General features: G+C 40.4%; 1 protein-coding gene across 4 annotated transcripts in view; it reads right to left on the bottom strand.

The window, feature by feature from the left end:
* trappc9 (trafficking protein particle complex subunit 9) overlaps positions 1 to 23,225 on the bottom strand; it is a 232,402-nt gene that overhangs the window by 68,326 nt on the left and 140,851 nt on the right. For all 4 annotated transcript variants that reach the window (XM_080296224.1, XM_026155948.2, XM_026155951.2 and 1 more), the window contains one exon: positions 6,395 to 6,548. In XM_080296224.1, the coding sequence (XP_080152350.1) occupies positions 6,395 to 6,548 (154 nt within the window). The remainder of the gene's footprint in view (positions 1 to 6,394; positions 6,549 to 23,225) is intronic.

The raw sequence follows: 23,225 nt of genomic DNA, 5'->3' as shown, positions 1-23,225 counted from the left end.
CAGACATTATTTGCTGGTAACAGCACTGAAGACAGATCCATCATGTTATGTTTATGTTTTGCATTCATCTAGAAGTCAAAGGTGAACGGGGAGCATGTTTTTATAACGATCACAGGGAAGGCTATCAATGTATGAATACTGCATCAAAACAAATACGTTTATCAGAGGGCAATTACCCAGATAATATGTGATGACAAGGACGCCGCTGATCATTTACACAGCTGACATTTGGAATAATGGGTGAGACGAGCAGCGCCTAGAGCACCAAACCTGTGTCTATTAACCTTTGAGAGAAAGTGCAGAATGCATGAAGAGGGTAAGAGAAAGAGAGAGTGAAGGCATCTATGGACAAAGCATACTGTGTGGAAAGGTGCGGCTACCTTTCTGTTGAATTGTCTGAGTCACGATGAATCACGTCACATCATCTGTATTCCAGAGAATAACGGTAAAGTGTCAGTGTTGCAGCTTTGATCACTCAAAGCCATGTAGAATTTCTATTTCAAGGCTTTGCTGGAATTGTTGGGTAACACGAGCTGCTAGCAGATATGGTCTGTTTTCAGGTGTACAACAGGGATGATACAGTAGTATAATGATCCGTATCCTGAGCCATGCTTGACTTTTTTTGGAAATTCTCAGTGGACCCTCATATAAGCTTTGAAATACATATATTATATAATATGGGCATGATTAATGCACAAAGAGTAGTCTCTGTAACAGCACTCTATTGTAAAGAGAGCATAAACCTTCGCTACACTCATCCAACTTGCAGGAAGGATGTCATGTTCTGAATACAGATTTCAAGTGGATACTGGGTGAAGTTAACAGAATAAGTGAATATGTGTATGTAGGAATCCACATACACAAGGATCTCATCTGGACAACCAACTGCTCCAAGTTGGTCAAGAAGGCTCACCAGTGCCTCTTCTTCCTGAGGAAGAACCACCTGTCCTCAGACATCCTGGTGAACTTCTACCGCTGGACCATCGAGAGCATCCTGACCAACTGTATAACAGTCTGGTACGGGAGCTGCTCTGCCTCGGACCGGAAGGCGTTGCAGAGGGTCGTGAAAACTGCCCAGCGCATCGCCGGAGCACCACCGACATCTTTTCTGACTGTTTGTTCACTAACTTTTCTATTTGACTACGGTCAGTGTCACTACTGGTTGCATGAGGTGATACTTGGACATTATAGAGGTTGCACAGGTGCACAGTCCAACTCCTCAGGGATGGAACACCAATATGCGTCATTACCAGAAGGTTTGCTGTGTCTTGCAGCACAGTTTGAAGAGACTAAAGGAGATCAAGGAGACAGGCAGTTAGTCTAGGAGAACTGGAGAGGATTGTGGAAGGTCCTTAACCCATTGGGACGACCGGCATCTGCTCCTTTGTGCCAAGAGTAACTGCCAGAACCCTACAAAATGACTTCCAGGAGACCACTGGTGTGAATGTCTCAGACCAAACTCACTGCCCGGCACTGTGGAGCCTGATTGGCATTTGTGCTGTGCTTTTCACAGCTAAGAGCAGCTTCACCCTGAGCACATGTGATGGATTTGAAAGGGTCTGGAGAAGCTGTGGAGAACGTTATACAGCCTGTAACATCGTTCAGCAAGACTGCTTTGGTGGTAGGTCAGTGGTGGTCTGGGGAAGCATATCCATGGAGGGACACAGACACCACCACAGGCAGCAGCCCGACTGCCATGAAATCCTTGAACCAACTGTCAGACCGTATGCTAATGCAGTGGGTCCTGGGTTGGTCCTGGTGATCATCAATGCTGGCCTCATGTGCAAGAGTCTGCAGGCACTTCTAGGTGGATGAAGGAATTAATACCATGCCATCTCGGGCATTTTCTTTGGTCCATCCAATGTTGTCAGGTTGTGTCTCAGACTATCCAGGAGCTCAGTGATGCCCTGGTCTATAGCTGGGAGGATATCCCCAGGGACACCTGTCATCTCATTTGGAGCACTCAGGGTATCTCTGAATCAAACCCTCTGGAGATAATTTTCATTTCCATTAATGCTGTGGCATCCTTTCATTCCTAAAACATTACCCAGTCCATATCAGCACAGATTTTTAGAATTTTTTCCCCCCGCCGTAGAGATCTGTGTTCCTTGAATTCTTCTGAGCAGCGTATTTCAGAACTCGTATCCGGAGTGGCTTCCAAATTCACCTTTGATATTTTATATTCAGTATATTTGTGGGCACTAAACATCACATTCAACAGGCCATTTCAGAGAAAACTGGCGCTTGTGCGAATGATTAATATGCGTGTCAGCTGTCTATACTTATTGTCAACAGCCATTCACGGTTTGGTACTTTTCTATTTATTACCCAGATTAATTTGGATAGTTCTAAACAATTTAACATTTCTATTATGCAGTTGAAATAAAAAGGATTCCAGAGTGTTGCTTGGAAAATTGGTTCATCCTACTTTGAGCTGAAAGAGTGACTTTTCAGCTGTTAATTTGTGAATCTGTATTGTTCTGCTTTTAAGTAGCTTCTTATTGGATAAGCCCAGACAGTCCGGGAGACCTTCAGAGCTGAGCTTTGACTGATGAATTATACAAACAGCCTGCCTAAGCAGTTCAGCTGTGCAGTGAATTTAAAACTAGTCCTAAATTGCTCTGGTACAAGATGTATATTTCAAGTCAACATGAATATTGGCATTCTTTTTAACCAAGTTTTGAACTTCAAACTATGTTGAGTTAATAAATATTTCAAGAATTTAAGATATAGTAGCGACCAAAAATACAGAACATGTGAAATTGTACTTTTTCAAATAACTGTATGCGTACATCAAGTTTAATCAAAAGTTCAGAGAACAGGTCAATAATGAATTTTTAAGGCTTATCTGATAATTTCCCATTTAAAATCATCATTCCATGCACCTCTGGGCCATTTTTAGCTATTCTGCTATTAATAAATCATTTTACAGAAGAAGCAAAAAACCCTCTTGCACTTTGCTCCTACCCTCTGATACAGCACAATGCTGGGACGCAACATAATTCATGTGATTTCTACTGAATGTTATAACTAAGGTGACTCGGGACAAAAATCCACATTGACATTCTCACTCCGTTTACGGAGCAGAACCTGGTGAATGCCGAATAAAATGACGAGCATGCTCCTGCTCTGCATTCCTGATTGGAAACTATGGGCCCTTCAACTGAAAACTGCTTAGTCATTTTTGATCCTTCACACAATTTGAGGTCAGTTTTAAGCAGATGTTACAAAAGTTGGGGTCCACAGCAAAACATCAAAGTGCACAGTGCAAATGTCAGAGGGAGACTTTCAGGGAGTGATCAAAAAAACAAAAAGCAGCAGTGTTGGAATCCATGCGGACATTCAAGATTATCTTAAATGGAAAATCAACTAAGTTTCAATCAGATTAAGTGTTTGACTTTTATGAACCTCTGAACTTTTTTGCATACCTTATATGTATGTACTTTTTATTTTTTTACATGCATTTTAGTCAGATTGTATGTTGATATTAATTGATAGTAATTATTGATATAATCATAACTAATGACTACATATCCAGAGCTTTTTAAGCTCGCTATTGAGAGGGGAACTTCCACACTGTGCATTGAGAGATGACTCATGGACTTGGCTATGACCTCCTCAGGGGGAAGACACACACATAGCATTTGCTTTTTATCTCTTCCACTTCTCATGGCATCTGTACTGCGTGTGGCAGAATCACTCTCTGTGAATCAGTACCAAACACCATCAACAAGCTCATAAATTACAAATTAAAGTGACTGTTAGTTGCTCAAGGCCAAATAATTGTATCTAAGTGTGACATGCAGTGTAATCAGATTTTATAGTTCTCTATTTTTCATATTGTAAAAAGGAAAATCTACCCTGAAGCAGAATTTACATTGTGCTATTCTGACAAGTTTAGCGGCTGAGTCATTATCAACAAGGATGTGTTTCAGTGTGCAGAAAATCATAGGATCAAGGTTTGACTTGATGATATAATGTGGCATCTGTCGCATAGCCAGTTGAGTCGCTTGCACTGAATTAGTAACAGACTCTATACCAGTTCTACTGTACCCTAATGAGCCATTTTCAAACACAAGCCACCCATAATGAATGTTAAAAGGGTAAAATGTCACATTTTTAATTTCTAGTTCAATTTCTCACTTGACAGCCCGGGTGTAGCTCATTTCCAATTAGATCAATACTGCAAAGCCTCTAAATCCTTTCCTTTGGCTTGTTCTTATAGGTCAATCTCCTGTTGACACCATCCTGACTAATATATCATACATGATACTATTCACACTTAAAAACAAAAAAAGAAACAACAATAGTAACATATGTTCAAACAGTCTGCTTCAGGGTTTTTTTTTGTTGCAGTAAAGGGAATGCTGTTGGGAATATATTCATACGTCGCTTTCTTTCTTCATTCCTGCCTATAAGCCGCCAAAGTGCTGGGAGATAAACCAATGCATATGGTGACAGAAGTGTTTACGCCCTCATGAAAAAACAAAACAAAATACATACACACATGGAAAACAGCATTTTCAGCTCCCAGACTGGATTCCCCATTAACTGGTTACCATGCTCACTAACAATCAGTAGCTCTTAGATACGTGCATAGTACTGCCAACTACTGAGTGATGAGCTGATATAAGGCACTAAAGATAAATCCAGACTGACTGACTATATACTTCTCTCAAGCTCTGCTTCCCTATCGTGGCAGCAGAAAAGAACTGAAGATGTCTTAGCTGTAAGCAAAGGACACTGTAGGGGCTTTGCTTTAAGATATAAAGTGGCCATTGTTATAATTTTGTGCTATATTAATAAAACTGCATTGAACGGAATTGAAGTCCTGGCTGGATTCTGAATTTAAATAGTTTACAGAAATTTCTGTGCATGTAGATTTGCTTCTAATATGTGTAGTCTCACTACTAAGTTCTGGACTAAAATTTTCTTTTATTAGAACAGTCTTCCCAAAAAACATCTGCATTTGGATCGTCTTTGAGCAGAACATCTAAGAATCAGGAAATCAAGTACCAAGGTAGCAAAAGATGAGCAGTTGTCCAAATAGCTGTCTGTTGGCAAACAGCTCAAAAAGGTTTTCTACCTTTCGATAAAACTCAATTTTTCCACATAGAGAATTTAATATAGAATAGAACCCCTGACTTGGGGATACTCTATATCTGCTAAATCAAAAACATCTTCAACATGGAGAACGACAACAGATACGAAACACATGAGCCAAAACGTTAACCCCTCCTAACACACTCCTATCTGGTCTTTAAGTCTGACGTCATTAACCGTTTCCAGGTCCAAACTCCGCTTCAGGTCCCAAAGTCAAACGAACACTGCAGCATCACTGACAGTTACAAACTGTCTAAATTCTTTCATAGGTAATAAAATGATCAGTGTTGCTGCTCTACCAGGTGTAACATTTAACTTTAACATCCAGTCATCCATGAAAACAGAATTTATGATTTTTAACACTGTTAGAAGTTAGCAGGGAGTTAGCTCGCTAGTTTCCATCTATGACAGTTCAGGTTCTGACTGAGGGATTATTGAAAAATTAAAACATACAGCTCTGCTGTCACTTCCAACATAAATGAAGACAGAAAACTAAACAGCAGTGATGTTTGTAGGGTTACTGAAGCTTGACTAGCAGGAATATAATGATGTGCTAGCTACAGAGCTGTGTTTAGCATAATATAAACACAGTGAAGCTGATGAACGCCAACTTTTTCTGCTCAATGAAGTTAACTTGAGGGTTCAGGATGGTTAGGGACGAACGCAATCGCATGGCAGGACGCTGTAAACAGGCCGTCATCACTTAACAGCTGGATAAGCACTCTGGATGGTGGTTTCATGAAACAATGTTAGGCACAATCAGATCACTGCCAACCATTCCCGCTTGTGTTTTATCCACATGCTATACTCACACATTTTGAAAAACTACAAATGGAAACTTTTCTAATTAAATCTCGCAGAGTAGGTATGCTAATACAATGTCACTATCTTTAATGGACCGCAGACTAAGAGCTCTGGCAAAGTGTCTCATTTCACAATTCACAAATTAAATTTCACATTTATATTCCCACTTACTAATATATCACTTCACAGTGTCAGAGTAGCAAGCGCTCTGCCATAAGCGTCCCCATCTGCTAATGCGGGCAAAACATGTTGCCTACTGGCCAGAAGGCCTCCAGATGAAGGGTCCAGATGTGCTCTAACACTGATCGAACCGATATCAACAAACAACAACAGTTAAAGGAATGCTGACAAAATCTGTTTGACCGTGATTATGGCCACGACTGTAGGGGATAAGTATTTACCAACTACGTCTATGGTCTTTGTAGTTCACATTAGGCCAATTCCCCTAAAGATGCTTTTATAGTACATGTAACCACTGAAAGGATATAATGCTCCAACAGATGCCCAGCTTGCTGTTGATCTGACAGCCTTGGGCGTGCTGTCGCTCCTCCTCCAGCTGTTTGGGGTTACTGAAGCGGATACTTTCTTGGTCCGGCTGTGGCAGACTCTCAAAGTCAAACTTGTCCACCTGGATGGCCATCCTGGAACAGGAAATGGGAGAAGCACTTAGATGTACACTCGTACTTATGTAAGTTTTCACCCGCCAAAAGGAAAAGGTTTATGACTCTGGAAATAACCCTTACATAACTGTCATTTAAAACTTTGAAACTAAGTTAAAAAAAGCATGAATGACATGAATTTTTATTGAGTTCAAATTGCTCACAGCTGATATTTGAGCTACTGTTAAGCTTTGGAAATGACCAAATATTAAAAGTTAAAATAAAAAATAAAAAACATCAATATTTAGCAGGTTCTTGAGAGAATTTATGATTGCATTTTTATATACATATATTTGTATACAACAAAACTACTGAGAGACCTCAGTGTTAGCAGAGTACAGTAACAGTATGAGAAGTCTTGGAGTCATTCTGACCAGTATTCGTCTTTCTGTGTCCGCGTTAAACAAATATGGAGGACTACCTTCATTCATTTGCACAATATCACTAAAATTAGAAATATCCTGTCTCAGAATGATGCTGAAAAGCTAATTCATACAGTTATTACTTCTAAGATGGACGATTGTACTCAGTTATTATCAGGTTGTTCTAAAAGCTCCCTGGAAAGCCTTCAGCAAGATTACTGACCGGGACTAAAAACAGAGAACATATTTCCATGAGAGGTGGAAAGAGAAGAACTGCGGTAAAGCAGGTGGCCATTACACAAGTTTTACGAAAAGTGACACAAAAATCAGAATTTCCAGATCCAAACTTGTCATGAAATGCATACGCACACTGAACGTGTTGTGTTTTTGTAGCAAATTCTAAAAACGCACAGTGAAAATATCAATGCCAGAATCAAGCAATGATGAGCTGGATCTGATGTTTCTAAACAAGAAAAGGAAGCAACAGGGATTCTGTGTTAATCCAACTCTCACGAGAAGGCAGGACCAGGGAGAATTTCATAGTTTGACCCAGGAGATGAAGCTGTATCATGGTTGCTTTAATATATATATGATATGATATTTCAGGATGTCAGTGGGGCAGTTTGAGCTGTTAGCAGATGTGGGACCAGATCTGAGGAGGCCATGAAATCCTTTCAGGGAGCCAACTTGTAGCAACATCTAGCTGTACGGAGGTAAAATTGTACTATTTTACTATTTACTACACGTGGGCGATCGTGGCTCAAGAGTTGGAAGTCTGCCTTGTAATCCGAAGGTTGCCGGTTCGAGCCCCGGCTCGGACAGTCTCTGTCGTTGTGTCCTTGGGCAAGACACTTCACCTACCGCCTACTGGTGTTGGCCAGAAGGGCCGATGGCGCGATATGGCAGCCTCGCTTCTGTCAGTCTGCCCCAGGGCAGCTGTGGCTACAACTGTAGCTTGCCTCCACCAGTGTGTGAATGTGTGTGTGAATGGGTGGATGACTGGGTGTGTAAAGCGCTTTGGGGTCCCTAGGGGAGACTAGTAAAAAGCGCTATACAAATACAGGCCATTTACCATTTACATGTCATTGTATACTACTGTATACAGCAGTACTTGAACTACAAGTGCACTTCTTGCCAAACACAGCAGTATACCAGCTCCATTAAGAATGGGTGAGTTGAAAAATATATTTAGCACACAAAATACATGCATGTATTTTATGTGTCTGGTGTGTAAAGGACTTAAGTCAGGAGTGGGAGAGAAATATGCAAGGCTGGTGCAGGACTGGTACAGTAAATGGATGGAATGGACTGGTTCTTATGTTGCTCTTTTCTACTGTAGCTGAAGTGCTCTATGCAACATTCACCCATTCATACGCATAGGTGCATTTTATCCAACATTCACATACACATGGATGTAGTGAAGGAGGATGACGGCAGATGATTCGGTGTTGTGCCCCCTAGAGGGAACAGCTGAAAGAAGAAGACAGAAAGAGAAAGAAGAAGAGCAGGACTAACTGAGCAGAGGAGACTCCAATTCAAGTCCATGGAGCAACTAAAAAATTGATGTGTTCAGGGTTCAATGTTACTTTTTCTTAGATATAGTTCATACTGTAACTAGCTGTAACTACATTCAAACATTTAAAATTGTGATTATCCAATATTAACTATATACTTCATCAAATTACAGGACACATTTTCTCATTATCCCGCAACAGATCTCAGCAGAAAACCTTGCATACACCTCAGCATGATGGCAGCCAATGCAACCTGCCTTTGTGTGGTTTGGCCAGTGCTGAATTATTTATCTAGTCTGAGCAAACACCCTCAGGTGCAAGTTTCCTCGTCTATACTGTGGGTGTTTCTAAGTTATTTATTAACAAAAGTCAGGCTCATCTTTGCCCGAGGTTACCTCAAATGTCACATCCAGGATTCAGACTGTACTTGGAACAAACTAGACAGACCTTTCCTGCACGTGTGGAAAAAAAAGAAGAAGAAAATGACATACAAGACCACTTGAAATTACCTCTACATTATTCAGGACTTCTATTCAAAGAGGAATTGGATCCATTCTTTCCCTGCCTGCATACATTTCTGTAGAATTCAGAGTGGATTACATGTATCCTAGCACACCGATACTAACACACAATCATCAGGGATTTTTATAAGGCAGGCAAGAACAATCGCAATGAAGGGCTTTGAAACCTAGCATAAGGCTTACACCAGCTATGGGCGTGTGTTGCATTTTCTCTAACTTATGATTTGTCCTCAGAAAACCATGTAGATAGATAACAATTTTAAAAAGGAAGTTTTTATGCTTTTCCAGTTCATTTTTAGTAGCATTGTACGATTAAGTTCAAAATAATTCTTCTTTACATTATGCTTCATTCAACAAGTATATTATACTTTGTCAAATTCACTGTCTTAGGAAAACTATTTCACCTCACTTCCTTCCTTTATGCTAACCTTAGCATAAAGGACCTTCGATAGCCCCCAAAGACATATGGTTTGAATCACACATGAGTGGGGGCTTATGTGCTCACAGCCAGACCCTGTTTGCCTCAGTCACACAAACCTAGAGACTGGTTGGTGACTGCCTGGCAACCAGTGGTCGCTAGGGAAAAATGAACATTGCCTGACTGATAATGAGTGGTTATTGACAGTCATGTGAGCCAAGACACCAATCAGCGGCTCCCTGGTAACCATTCACTGCTGCACCAAAAACCTCATCGCAGTTGTTTTGGTCACAAGCAGCTTGCCACAGTCACCTGTAGTTTGTATGGAAGGCACATTTCTGCAACCAATTTCATCCAGTGACAACCAGCAACCACATGCCAACAGGTCATGGAATACTCAATGACATCATGCAGAGACATTTTGGTTGTTTAGAGCAGTTTAACGCCAGAGATTCTGGCTCAGAGGAGTTACTTCTACACACATCAGCCTAAAAATGTGTCCTTGTTTAAAATGAAGCCAAAATTATAACCGTATATGACAGAAAATATGAAAAAGAATAACAAGCATCTTTTGAGGAGCTTGTTACTTGTCTCTAAGGTCTATTAATTACAAACAAATGGAATGACGTGTGAGAGGGAGTCCCACTTGCTTGCCATCATCCATTGAGCAAGCAAAGCTAAAAGAAGTTCAATCAGCAGTTAGCAGCTACAAACATGTGTTTCTGTCAAGTGCTGATAGAGACATGACTGCATTTTTGTGGATGATGTTCCTCATCTGCTAGATGTTGTAATATGCAGATGTTTGGTTAAAATTGCCTGTTTTAGAGTGTTGCTAAACCGTGCAGCCACTTATTGCAACTTTTACCACGATACAATTGAATGCATTTTAAAGGGTTTTATGCATGCAGCCAGTGAAACTAGGTAATCCTTCGTCTTATTACAAAACTATTAAATTCCTTTTGCAATCTGAAACAAGAAAAAAAAAAATTCTACAGCAGCACTTAACAGCAGACAAGAAATTTATTAGGCCTGTCTTACTGGTGGCATGATGATGTTTTGCTGTAAACCTGTGAGGCAGACGCCAACATACTACCTCACATAGAAAGTTCAGAACAAAAATGAAATCATTAGCAGTCTTTCTTCCTGCTTTTATTAGTCTTATCACTCTCTACTTTGAGAAATGAAACGATGACTTTTAGTTCTCTAGTCACCTGCAAATCACCCAAACATCCATCAGGTAGCATGGAGGCTAACTTAAACTTCCTGCTTACCCCCAACCAATCATAGCAGAGAGCTGTCCCTCCCTGAGCCTGGTTCTGACAGTTTTCCTTCCCACTGTCACCAAGTGCTAGTTCATATAGGGCCATTTGATTGTTGTGGTTTTAATAAAGTAAATATTAGTCCTTTATTTATCCAGGTAAAAGATGTCATTTTCAAGAGAGACCTGGCAAGTGCCTTGAGACAATGGTTGCTGTGATTTGAATGAACTTGCAAAAACAGTTTTGATAAAAGTCGTGTCTCCCTCACAGTTTGTTTCTAAGCCTTAAGGTTGAACCACTGCTCTGACAGGAATCAATATGTAAGACCGCTTTCTTCCATTTGCGCAACATCTCTAAAATTAGAAATATCCTGTCTCAGAGTGACGCTGAAAAACTAGTTCATGCATTTATTACTTCCAGGCTGGACGACTGTAATTCATTATTATCAGGATGTCCAAAAAACTCACTGAAAAGCCTTCAGCTAATCCAAAATGCTGCAGCAAGAGTACTGACAGGGACTAGAAAGAGAGCATATTTCTCCTGTTTTGGCTTCCCTTCACTGGTTTCCTGTTAAATCCAGAATTGAATTCAAAATCCTGCTCCTCACATACAAGGTCTTAAATAATCAGGCCCCATCTGATCTTAATGACCTTGTAGTACCATATCACCCGATTAGAGCACTTCGCTCTCGCACTGCAGGCCTACTTGTTGTTCCTAGAGTATTTAAAAATAGAATGGGAGGCAGAGCCTTCAGTTTTCAGGCCCCTCTTCTGTGGAACCAGCTTCCAGTTTGGATTCGGGAGACAGACACTATCTCTACTTTCAAGATTAGGCTTCAAACTTTCCTTTTTGCTAAAGCATATAGTTAGGGCTGGACCAGGTGACCCTGAATCCTCCCTTAGTTATGCTGCAATAGACGTAGGCTGCCGGGGGATTCCCATGATGCATTGAGTTTTTCCTTTCCAGTCACCTTTCTCACTCACTATGTATTAACAGACCTCTCTGCATTGAATCATATCTGTTATTAACCTCTGTCTCTCTTCCACAGCATGTCTTTTATCCTGTCTTCCTTCTCTCACCTCAACCGGTCGCAGCAGATGGCCCCGCCCCTCCCTGAGCCTGGTTCTGCCGGAGGTTTCTTCCTGTTAAAAGGGAGTTTTTCCTTCCCACTGTCGCCAAAGTGCTTGCTCATAGGGGGTCATATGATTGTTGGGTTTTTCTCTGTATCTATGAACCGCCTTGAGGCGACTTTTGTTGTGATTTGGCGCTATATAAATAAAATTGAATTGAACATAAAAAGTATAGTAACGACGAGGCCACCTTTGCTTTGCTTTTTTATTGATAAGAAATCCACAGTCGAGCTCTTTATCCACTGACTGGTTCACCTCTGGATTCTGGTTCATAGAGCACAGTGGCTGTGTCCTGTGAACTAGTTTCTTGTGTTGTCTTTCACTATATCATCATCACCGACAACTCAAATGATAACTTATTAAGCCTCCAGTTTTGTGCACCCCCACCCCTCTTACTTTACTGTTCCCGGTAAAAATTGACTGGTCTGTTTTAACAGCTCTTAAATTACGATAAACATTTTTCATCACCAAAGGGGGTCGTTAGGGGAACGCCACAGAGGTTGATTATAACACTCAAAACTTAATAAAAGAGGTGATCTTCACTTTTATATGTTCAAGTTCATAGTGTGGAGGATGTCATAAGGCCCTGAGGCAATCAGATGTAAAACACAATATTTATGAGTGTTTTAAGTTGTAAATCGGGGAGATTTGACCTGATCACGACAGGAAGGGTAAGTTAGTAGAATTTTATTTATATAGGCGCTTTAGTCATAAGCCGTTGTACTGAAAAAATAAAGAGTGTGTTGTAAAGCTCCTTCCATGCCCTTTCATATGATGATTTTTTTTCAAGATCAACTTTGACCTTGTGAGCTAAGAATGAGGGTAAAGGTCAAATGCTTAGCCAACCTAGGTACTCGCATTTTCCAAGGAATTGAGTACCTAGTTTATTACTGTGAAGACATTACAGTTAAAACTAAATTTTACTGATTGTCACATTTGGTGTGACCTTAAGCTCAACCTGATTTTTACCAAAATTAAATCAGCTCAAGCCAGTATTGGTCTCTACCGTGTGTGTTTCTGGGTGTGTCCAGAAACACACATGCATCAAATTAAGGTGGAGGAGAAAAAGCAATGCAATTATTATTCCACAGCCTTTACAACAAAGCACAACACAAATTAAATAACAATTACGACTTCAAAACCAAGACAATAAGGAAAGCTGCTCTTTGCTGCACCACAAATACACCCGCCTTTGAAGATTAGTGGCACTAGGCTTATGTCACTGACTGAAGTCCCACCTTCAAATGGGCACTGTGTTTTATTTAGTCATCTTCAAAAGCGCACATGACACACTAAGTCTATAAATACTGTGTAGCACAATGAAAACGGTTGATAAATTGGAGGGCGCAGACTGGCAGAGTCTGGGACTGGTTTTCTTCATGTAATTACCAAGAGACAGATGGTCACATCCAAATCTACACTTCAAATGGTAATACGGAAAGAAAAGCATTTTAAGGGAAATACAAAATAAACGTTTAGCAATTACAACAGTGAAGAAAGTGTGGTTTTCATATTCATCACTCCACTAACGTCTGCTGCACTTCTGCAAAACTCGGGTTAAAAAGTGCATTTTTCAAACATCCTTTGTTGGCCTTCAACATATGTAATTTTTGTCTAGTGGCAGTCATGACAACACTTGTCTCATGCGGTGGGTAACATTTGGTCAGTGAGCGATTGTTTAGAGCAAAACTTTGACATTTGAAACTTCACTTGAGATTCAATAGTGTTTGTTCACTGCAGATATAATCATGTTTATATGACCACAAACCAAGAAGAAGCAGCAGGTTTTCTTCAGTCTTTGGCTCCACATGCTAAACAAACTGAAACAACTGCTTAAGTGCTTTCAATGCACACCTTTGTATTATAACCATTAAAACTGTAGGATTTACATGTTTGCATTACCAACATTACATATCTCAGATTATCAGACTGTATTCATTGTCTAAGTAGAAACACCAGAACAAACTGATTTGCTCTGTGGAGCTTCCAGTTTGAGCTCAAAAAGTCACAAAAATTCTCAAATCACTTACTTCTGACTTGGTTTTAATAAAGAATTAAATAAATCAAAACTCTATAGAGCACAGCTTCAGTTATGCCAACACTTTCAGCAACACTTTAAACATGTAAAACAAAAGTGAATCAAAGTTCGTCTACCGATGCCATGATATTATAAATAATCATATCCGCTAATCATTCTCACGGCTTGGACACCAAATAGTGCCATTATGTCAAAGCTGCTGGCATCTCGCTACTGACCGATTACAGGAAAAAAGATACTAACAAATATCAAATCAGGTATTGCTTTATCATTTAAAGAGTCACATGGTTTTTAATATTGATCAGGTTTAAATGTTATTGTATGTAAAATACAGACTGCCCATTAGGTGTTAATAGTCAAAATACAGGCGAATAAATCTATCAAAACAATGTCCTCCTGAGAACTGAGGGGAAAACAGCATCTCTCAACTTTTTGTCCACTAGAGAGAAAATACTGAATAAGCTGGGTCTCAGAGGGATATTAATTCGATTTCAAAACAGTATTATAAAGCATAGAAGACAATGACTAACCTGCTCAAATACATTTTAAACCTGGGTTAACTGCATTCTGGATAACCCTGTCTTTAAAAAAAGAGAAAAACTGAAATCCATTGTAAGCAGGGCCACTGCACAGCAATTAAATGTGGAGCCAAGGCTACATCCACCACCTAACCAGACCCAAAATGGTGTTTTCCTAAAGCAGGAGAGCATTAACAAAGAAAGCTCTCCTACTCTCACTCCCACCATCTTCTTCCAGTGATTTGATTGTGGAGTCTTTCAAAGATTACACCATATCTAGAGATTAATCTAGCCTATTACAAAGCTTTTAATAACAAACTGCGTGCTGAGCTGTGGCCACCGTGGAACATCTCTACTCCTAATTCCCAGTCCATTTCACCTCCCTGCTCCCCGCCTTCAATAACAGACAGCTTGGTGTTTATTTCCCAAGGCTGAAAAACGTGGAGATGTGAGATTAGATGGATGTACGGACTGATTTCACCCACATTCCTGTGTGTCAAAGGGGGAGCTGTGAATTGGCCACTCAAACAAATGTTCAAAGGCCATGTGCTTATGGAAGCCAGAGCCACAGAAATAAGCAATTGTATTCATGGCCACGACAAATACCTGCAAATACAGAAGTCTTTTGCTATCATGTGTCTGGGAGCAGGCCTTTGGCACTGGTATTTTTACAAGGTGCAAATATATTTTTTTTGTTTTTGTTTTCTAGCCTGCATCTATTCAGTATTATGATGACTAACAATGAGCTTGACTCCCAGTGACAGCAGAGGCAAGGCAGAGGTGTATCACAGCATGTTTAAAGCACAGAACATAAGGGTACAGTCATGTTCTGCGCTATTTTTTGTGGCTTCGCTGAGCAGTCAGGGTTTAAACAGACCCTACTGATTACACTTTATCTTCATGGTGCTGTGCTTACCGACTGTAATAGAACAAATAACCAATTTTGTCAAAGAAATCTGCATCTGATAAAAGAGATTCATAGAAGCAGGTACTTGTGTCATACGCTGTATTTGTAAAAAGCAAAAAAATGGTGCCTAGCTTTGACGCAGGAGCAGTGTGTATTTTAGTCCAGAACGTTTTTCATCGCTTTGCTCGAGCAGGGATGAAAGGTTGGGAACACAAAGGACAGGGCTGAGAAAGCTGAAGCTGGGATTTGAGTTCAGTCCTCCACGTGGTGTTGGTTTTAAGGTTAGTCAAAGATTGCAGCTTCTGTCTTCACAACTAGCTTGTCCGTCTGTAAACACGAGCTCTTGAGGAAACTGGCTGGATATAAATCTGATATCAGATATTTATGGACACCTCAGTACTGATTCAGAGAGTTTATCAACTGGGTTAGGGGACCTTCTGGTGTAAAACCAGACTAAAAACAGATCACCCACTGCTAAATTAAACTAAATTGCTAATTGCTAACCACTGCTAAACTAAATTTTTAAATAATAAATTAAATTGTTGGCTAATGATTGGTCTTTTATGTTTACTTGTATGATTAATTTGTGTTATGATAAAGAAGCAGCTGTGAAGCTTTAATTTTGGTGAGTGAAATTCTGATATTTGATATATGATATATACTTGGCAGCCATGAAGTTTATGTACAGCCTTCTAACCAAGCTGGTAAATGAGGCCTCCAGCACTCCATCCATATAATGTCTCAGTTACACTACAAAAAAAAAAAAAAAGGATGCAAACATTGCGGCTAACAAAAATGAAAAAAAAACCAAGTTGGTTGCCCATCCATGTGTACATGATGTCTTTTTTCCCCACATTCATTGACCAACTGCACATAGTTGCTGCAACAAAGTGCAGCAGCGGTGCACTTTCAACCTCTAAGCAACCACCTTCAATCATGAGCTGATTGCATAGGCTGCCTGGTGGGAGGCAACTTGTCTCCAAACCTCCAAACAATTACTGTCCCACTCAGACTGACTGCATTCACTCTCAGACAACTTGTAAATAATTGCCTTCTAATTAGTAAATGCCGACATTTTGCCAACACACTGCAATCAGTCTCAGTCAACCCACGCAAAGAAGCACAACTTTTCTGCAACAGGCAACTAAACTCAGCTGATTGCCAACTGGTTGCATTTGTTTGCAGTCCTGCAGCAACTATGTGTGGTGGAAGTTTCTGCCTTACATCTCTGAGATTCTGGATCTCTGAGACTGAATGTAAGTAGTTAATGTCCATTTCAGTGTAAACGATAACCGACCAGCAGATGTGCTACTGTTGTTTTATTTTCAGAAATAAATATGAGCAGTAGTTTCAGACTTATTCTTATTTGAACAGCAAACGGCAAAAGCAATTTCACAACCCTTGGAAGATGCTGTTCAACACCCCCCCAAGAAACAAAAACAAGATTCACTCACAAAAGCATCGACTGGTTTACATTTTTCATGCAGAGAGCTACAGCTGTTCCATAAATGTACGTGTGTGCTGTGTTAGACATGAAAAAGCTCTAAACGCAAACAGGCCTTGTTTTACTAAATACCATCTTGTCCACTGGGTGTGACTTCTAACACTTTATTCCTAATTATCAGCATCCTGCAATAAGCTGTGTCACTGAAGCCCTTTTTAATGGCAGTAATGACACCAGCTTAGGATGAGACGGTCACAGAAAAATGACCCCTTCCTAATTAAATGCTGTGTTGCTTCAGACCAAACGTAGACGATAATCACATTAAAGCATATGGGACTGCTTTCATCTGACCAATGTGAAGAAACGAATCATTTCAGCTGTAAGCTCTGCGAACGCACGCCTCTCTGCTTCAAATACCTCAGCGGTGCAAGAGATTCAAGTCTTCAAAAACAAACACTACCAACAGATTAAACTTTAAAAAATGATTCCAATGACAGCAGTGGCGATGCTGAAGCGTCATAAAATTTTCTGTAATTGCTTCCCGTCAGTAACTATTGCGTTGGTATTAAAGCTATTTAGCTTGTTTGCTGGAGATATTTTGTGTAGTTCTTGTGGTCGCAGCGCTATGCATGCATGTCCTCTCGAGTGACAGGCTGTGATCCTGCTGTGAGGAGTGTGTACAATTTCAAACACGTCCTCCATGGCGTGTTAGAGAAAAGCAAATCGTTTGCAATCGACAATTTCTCCCGAGCCTTTTTGCATATTTCTTTAACAGTGCGCGATTGTGTTCTGTCACTGGGGAGAAGCAGAGAGCGACGAGCGTACCGAGAGCAAGTGTGTGTATGTTTTCACAAAGAGGGTTATTTTTAGCTCACGTGCAAAAGCTTAAGAGTGAAATCCACAGAGGCCTGTGCAGAGGCAGGCGAGAGCAACAGTCTATTTTTAGACTGCGGCTGACTCTTTGTAACCCTTTGTTTGCAGCAGCTGCAGAGGCGGTGATGCTCCATCCATTAGCGTCTCGTTCGATATATGCTGAGCTCCAGCAAAGAGGAATCCTTACAGCCAATTACTGGATGTGGATAGGCAGTGAAGAATGCCTCTGTGCAGACAATATCCTAATGCGCTGGCTGTCATTAAAAGTGAGGATTCGTGTGCTATTACAGGGCTTGACAGTGTTTTCTATTTCTGTTTCAGCTGTTAAACGCCAGCAGCTTTTTTTGGGGGCTGGGTGAAGGCATTTTGCCATTATTAGACAGCGCAGTGAAGAGAGGCAGCAGGGCATGTGAGTGCAAAGAAGAGAATGACGTGCAATTTAATCCCTCAGTTGGAGTTGAACCAAGGATGCTGCAGTTTGCAAATAATAATACATTACAAGTGTTACTGTAAGAGAACTGGATAATCCCTTGAGGGCGCAGGGCTTAAATGTCACATCAAGGTTAATTAAGTTACTGGAGAAGAAACCGTATGCGAGTCATATAACCGCCATGTCTGCCTGTATGAATAGCAGAGCCCGTTTTAATAACCAAATAAAAGATGAAAAATGACTGTGAAACAACTACAAGAGGCTGATAGATGGAGTGGTTCTAGCAGCGCTGTATATAACAACATGTAAAAAGAGATCTCTGTGTTCCAACAGCTTAAGCATCCGCAGACAGCAACAGAGCTAAAACGCCCCCTAGGGAACGTATCGTTTCAGGAAAATGTGAGAGGAGGAAAAAAGAAAATCTCTGTAGACGATGACAAAAAAAAAAAAAAAGACAACAGGTTGTGGAGCAAATATACGTGTCAGTGGTCACATGTTCTTATGCTCTGTCCTCAGCAGATATAAGGTGCTTTTAATAGATGTGAAAGATAATGAGTATGTGTATTTTCTAAATGCTTTTCTAAAAAAGAAAAGAAAAAAATTATGATATAAAAACTCTGAGCTAGGACTGCTGGGGATGGGATAACTGACTGCAGATGTATTATGTGCTCTACTGCCATAAAAGTAGCACAAGAAGGGGGAAAGGTGGTCACCATGGAAACAAGCTTTGTTTAAAAAGCTCATGCAATGAGGCGTGTCTGCCCTTGTGCGCACCGATCCAGCAGAGCCAAAAGGCACAGCGAATGGGGAGGAGATGGCAAGAAATGAGAAAGTGCTGCAGTGAGCGCTAGCCACACGATCGACTACAGCTATTACGGAGCTGGTTCAGCACTCATAATGGTGGACGGCAGTGGAAACTAGTTAGCGCCAGGAGGTTGATTCTGTAATAAGATGTAAACCCCCCAAAGGCCTATTTAAATCTCCAAGGAGACGCAGCTGTCTGCTGATGCAGAGTGGGTGTTGGAAGGTCCGAGAGCAACCTGCTGCTGGCAAGGAAAGAAACACCAGATGACTTTCAAGGCTCGGAGCACGCAAACTACTCAGCCCTCAGAAATGATGCTGATTTTAAAAATATCCACTGACTGATGTGAATACTACTCTCCCATAAGACAACAATAACAAAACCCAACAACATGACCGTATACTGATTGCAGATAATGATCAGAGCTGAGCAGTACAAAAACTGAGGCGTTTTATGAGGAGGAAATATTAAACATTTTTCCGCAGATGATTTTTCTGTGTGATTCCAAAAATAAGTCAGTCTAACAAAAATGACTGTGGAGCCACTCCGGCTTCCTCCCACCATCCAAAGACATGCAGTTAGTGGGGATAGGTTAATTGGAAAGTCTAATTTGCCCATAGGTGTGAATGGTTTTCTGTCTCTGTGTTAGCCCTGCGACAGACTGGCAACCTGTCCACGGTGTACCCTGCCTCTCGCTCTAAGACATGGGCGGAAGGCATGAAGTCCCAAGGCTGCTCTTAAAATATTTAAATAAATACATAAATAAAAACCGTAATAATCTTAAATGTATCTGATTTAAAGTTGGCTGATTTCCCTTTAAGTCCATCTCCTTTTGCACCTCTGCACTGCTGTAACCACTTGCACTTTAATGCCCAACAGTTTGTCAGTGTGTTAAACGTGAAACATGAAAGACTAATGAGTAACGAGAAAACTCAAGAGTACACTTGATTGTTTCCTTGAATGTCCTCTTTCAGACACACTGTCGGGGCTGATTACAGTACACACTTACACATAAATGTACAAGGACAAAAAGACAATGATTGTGGATTTACTGTTGAAATCATGCTGCCTCAAGTGTGGATACTCTGGAGTCTTCTGCTGAAAAATGCAGACCCATCGCTCATTACCATTGATGATCCATAACATGAAATTTGGATCTTGGTGCCAATGTCCAAGAGAAACAATCAAGATGTACACAAAGGTAAAGGCTTGAAGGGAAACTTGACACGCATAGTGCAGCTTTTAATATCCAGCATTTTTCCTAATATTTGAACCTTTGATTTGTAAACTCAAACCCACCTTCCAATTAGTGTAAGATTTGGGCACAGTGGCCTAAACTGTGGAATGAAAACTATTAAGAAAATCGGGAAGATATTGACGATGAGGTAAGAAGAATCACACGAAAAAGAGATGGTCACGGACCTCCTCCAATGGGTTACATTCATCCAGATGACAGCTATAGACAGAAGCCTCAGGGCTTCCGCTCTCCATTTCCAATAATTAGATACTGCTCCAACACGTGCATCAAACCCATCCTACACAAAACAATCAGTCACCAAACAAACTGACTGACTTGCAATAAAACCCACGTAATTACAGTGCTTAAGAACTCATCTTGGAAATGAAAATGACTTTTCAGTGTGACATGTTGGACAGTATTTCTTATTTTCTATTCATATTAACAACAATTTGCTTCATCTCATAATTTGCTCTATAGAATCTAAGAAATGTTGTATCCACCTGACAGCACAGAGGATCTCTCATTTTCCTCCTCAAAGACTACAGAGTAAGTGAAGGGCATGGTGCTAATTTACATGTCGTTTATGCAGAGCAGTGACCGTTAGTGTGTCGTCATTTTGGGGGGATTAGCTACCATGCAGTAATCACAGGATGAATTCATTAGTTCATCAAATCCATAATTAAAATAAACGGTGAAAAATACTAAAGAATGAAAGCTACATTTTACAGTGCCATTGTTCAAATGGCCGTAATTTCTGAGAATTTAAAAGTTAACAAACCGCTTTTGCGTTATATTTTGCAATGACAAATCCATTAATCACATTTAATAATTTAATCCATCAAAATTATCCACACTGACACCACAGAAGATGAAGAATGTGCAAAAATGAACAGATTTTTAGCGTTATACCTGCTTATGTTATTAGATAGCTGCTTTGTGAGTTTACAGTATGTGCTAGCAAACTACAAAAGGGCACCTAAATTAAAAAAAGAAAAAGAAAACAGACGTGTCAATTAAAATGTCCTTCCATTAAAATTTCACAGTCACCAACTAGAACTGTGCAGTTTAGCTAGCTTTACAGAGGCTTGTGCCAATTGCAGGACTAGCTATCCTAACGATGTAGGACTCACCAACAAGCTGTACAAGCATCTCACTTTCTATGGAGCTTTTCATAATTTGCCAGAGGTACTTCCAAACCTCTCAAATCTTCAATGATATCAAAAGCAACATATCCACAATTCAGCTTAGCAACATAACTCAGTGAAAGTGAGGGTGAGGCCGTTTACCGTTTACCCTCTGGAGAATAAGTTCGTTTGAAAAAAAGGACGACAACTACTGGTGCAGAGTGACACTGAAGTTTGAAAGTGACAGACCTGACCTATGTTTGGATCTTGATTGTTTAGCACCTTTAACTGCTGACAGCTGAGAATTTGCTCATAGTTTTACAGACTAAAAAGACAAGAAAAAACAAATAAAATCAATTGGAAAAGGTCAATGATAATTTTCAGTATCCTTCAATTCTTACAAGTTAGAAATTCAGTCTCAAATACCAACGTATAGGTCTGCATTTCAGTAGCAGTAACGGAGCTTGAAATTTGCATTTCACTGTATTCCAGAGCAGCATTCTATTTTCAGCACGATCCTGTAAAATCTCACACTTTGAATAGTTTTGAGAAAGAGCATATTACGCCAGGAAAATCTGCAAAAAAGAAGAAAGGACACACTATCGTTCCTCTGTTCTTCTCTGTTAAAAGCCGAAATGGGAGGAAATAATGGTTTGGATATCACTGTGGTGGGATCGCGTCAGTGTTTTGGAACCTTTTCAGGCTCCCAAACATCAAAGTGAGCATTCGCAGTGTGAGGTACTTCACTTTTCTCCCATTTGCCATTAAAGAAGACCATGAAGAGGATGAAGACCTTGTAAGACACGTCTGTGAATGATGTGAGAAGATGAAAGGAGCACTCAGTCTCTCACCCTCACAGGAAGAGATTACACATGTCACAAACTGAACTTCTCCAACACCGATAAGCTCTGTGTTTTCCTTTGACAGAAACTAAGTTATCGGATGTCATGTATCTGAAAATGCAGAAATGTGTATGAATATGGAAAAAGCTCAGTGTCTAGAAAAGTCTAAAAACTGCATTTCTCCTCTTCACTCAAGGCGGGGTTTTCATGACTTTTTATTTGCGTAGCTTTGAAAAGGCTCAATGTAAACAATTAAAAATCATAGCAGGAAAATACGGATGACTGACAGAGTCATTTCTGCAAACGTCAGATTGAAGCATTAGCTTCAGCAGTCCTGGATGAAGACTCCAGAAAACATCTTGTGCCTGACACCTCATTCATCATAGAACGGGACAGAAATATGAAATGACAGGGCCATCTGATGTCAACAGAGGATGGAGTTGGAAAGACGATCACAATATGGTTCAGCACAGTGGCCCTGTTTCTCACCGCATGCAAAGTTCTACCCCACTCTGCATTAAGCATGCTCTGGGTATGTGAGAAAGGCATTTGCAAACAAGGAATGGGGGATGAGTGATGCTGGGGAGGCTATTCTCTACCTGGAAATAAGTGCATGCTGTGAAAGAATCAGCAGGCTGCTTCTGAACTGATTCCCTGATGAATTCAAATATCAGGCCTCAAGAGAAATATCTATGGGACGGATATGCTGATTGGTGGGGCCTAAGGCAATAGCTGTCTTTAAATGGAATGCCATTCAAAGGAGGAAAAGACGTGCAAGTCTATACATACATCAACACGTGAATGTTCGACGGAAAGCATGAAAAAGTGCTTGGGTAAATGGGGCTGGTGTATAAAGCGCTTTAAGTGCTCAGGCAGAGTAGAAAAGCACTACATACTAGCATTTGCTGCTACTTGATACTTGTTTGCCTCAGTGATTCACTGTCAGATTCTAAAGAGGCAGTGTTTTACAGAGCATTTGACTTCCATTTAAGGTCATATCTTTGGTTTTATGATTGCATCTGTGATGGAAGAAAGTGAAGTTCAGCAACTAAAGAAATTACATAGCAGCAACAGATGGCCTGACTTTAAACAGCAGAAGAAAATACAGTAAAACAAAGACTGATACGAGAAAATCAGCATCACAAACCTTAATTCAATAACAGTTATATTTCTGGTTTAAACTTTTCCACCCACCAAGTTTGGGTTGTATAGTTCGCTGTACTCAAAGCGGACCTGT

This window comes from Astatotilapia calliptera, chromosome 22 (assembly GCF_964374335.1).
Source record: "Astatotilapia calliptera chromosome 22, fAstCal68.1, whole genome shotgun sequence".
In the NCBI taxonomy this organism is placed as follows: Eukaryota; Metazoa; Chordata; class Actinopteri; order Cichliformes; family Cichlidae; genus Astatotilapia; species Astatotilapia calliptera.
This window is presented reverse-complemented; position numbering and strand designations above follow the sequence as displayed.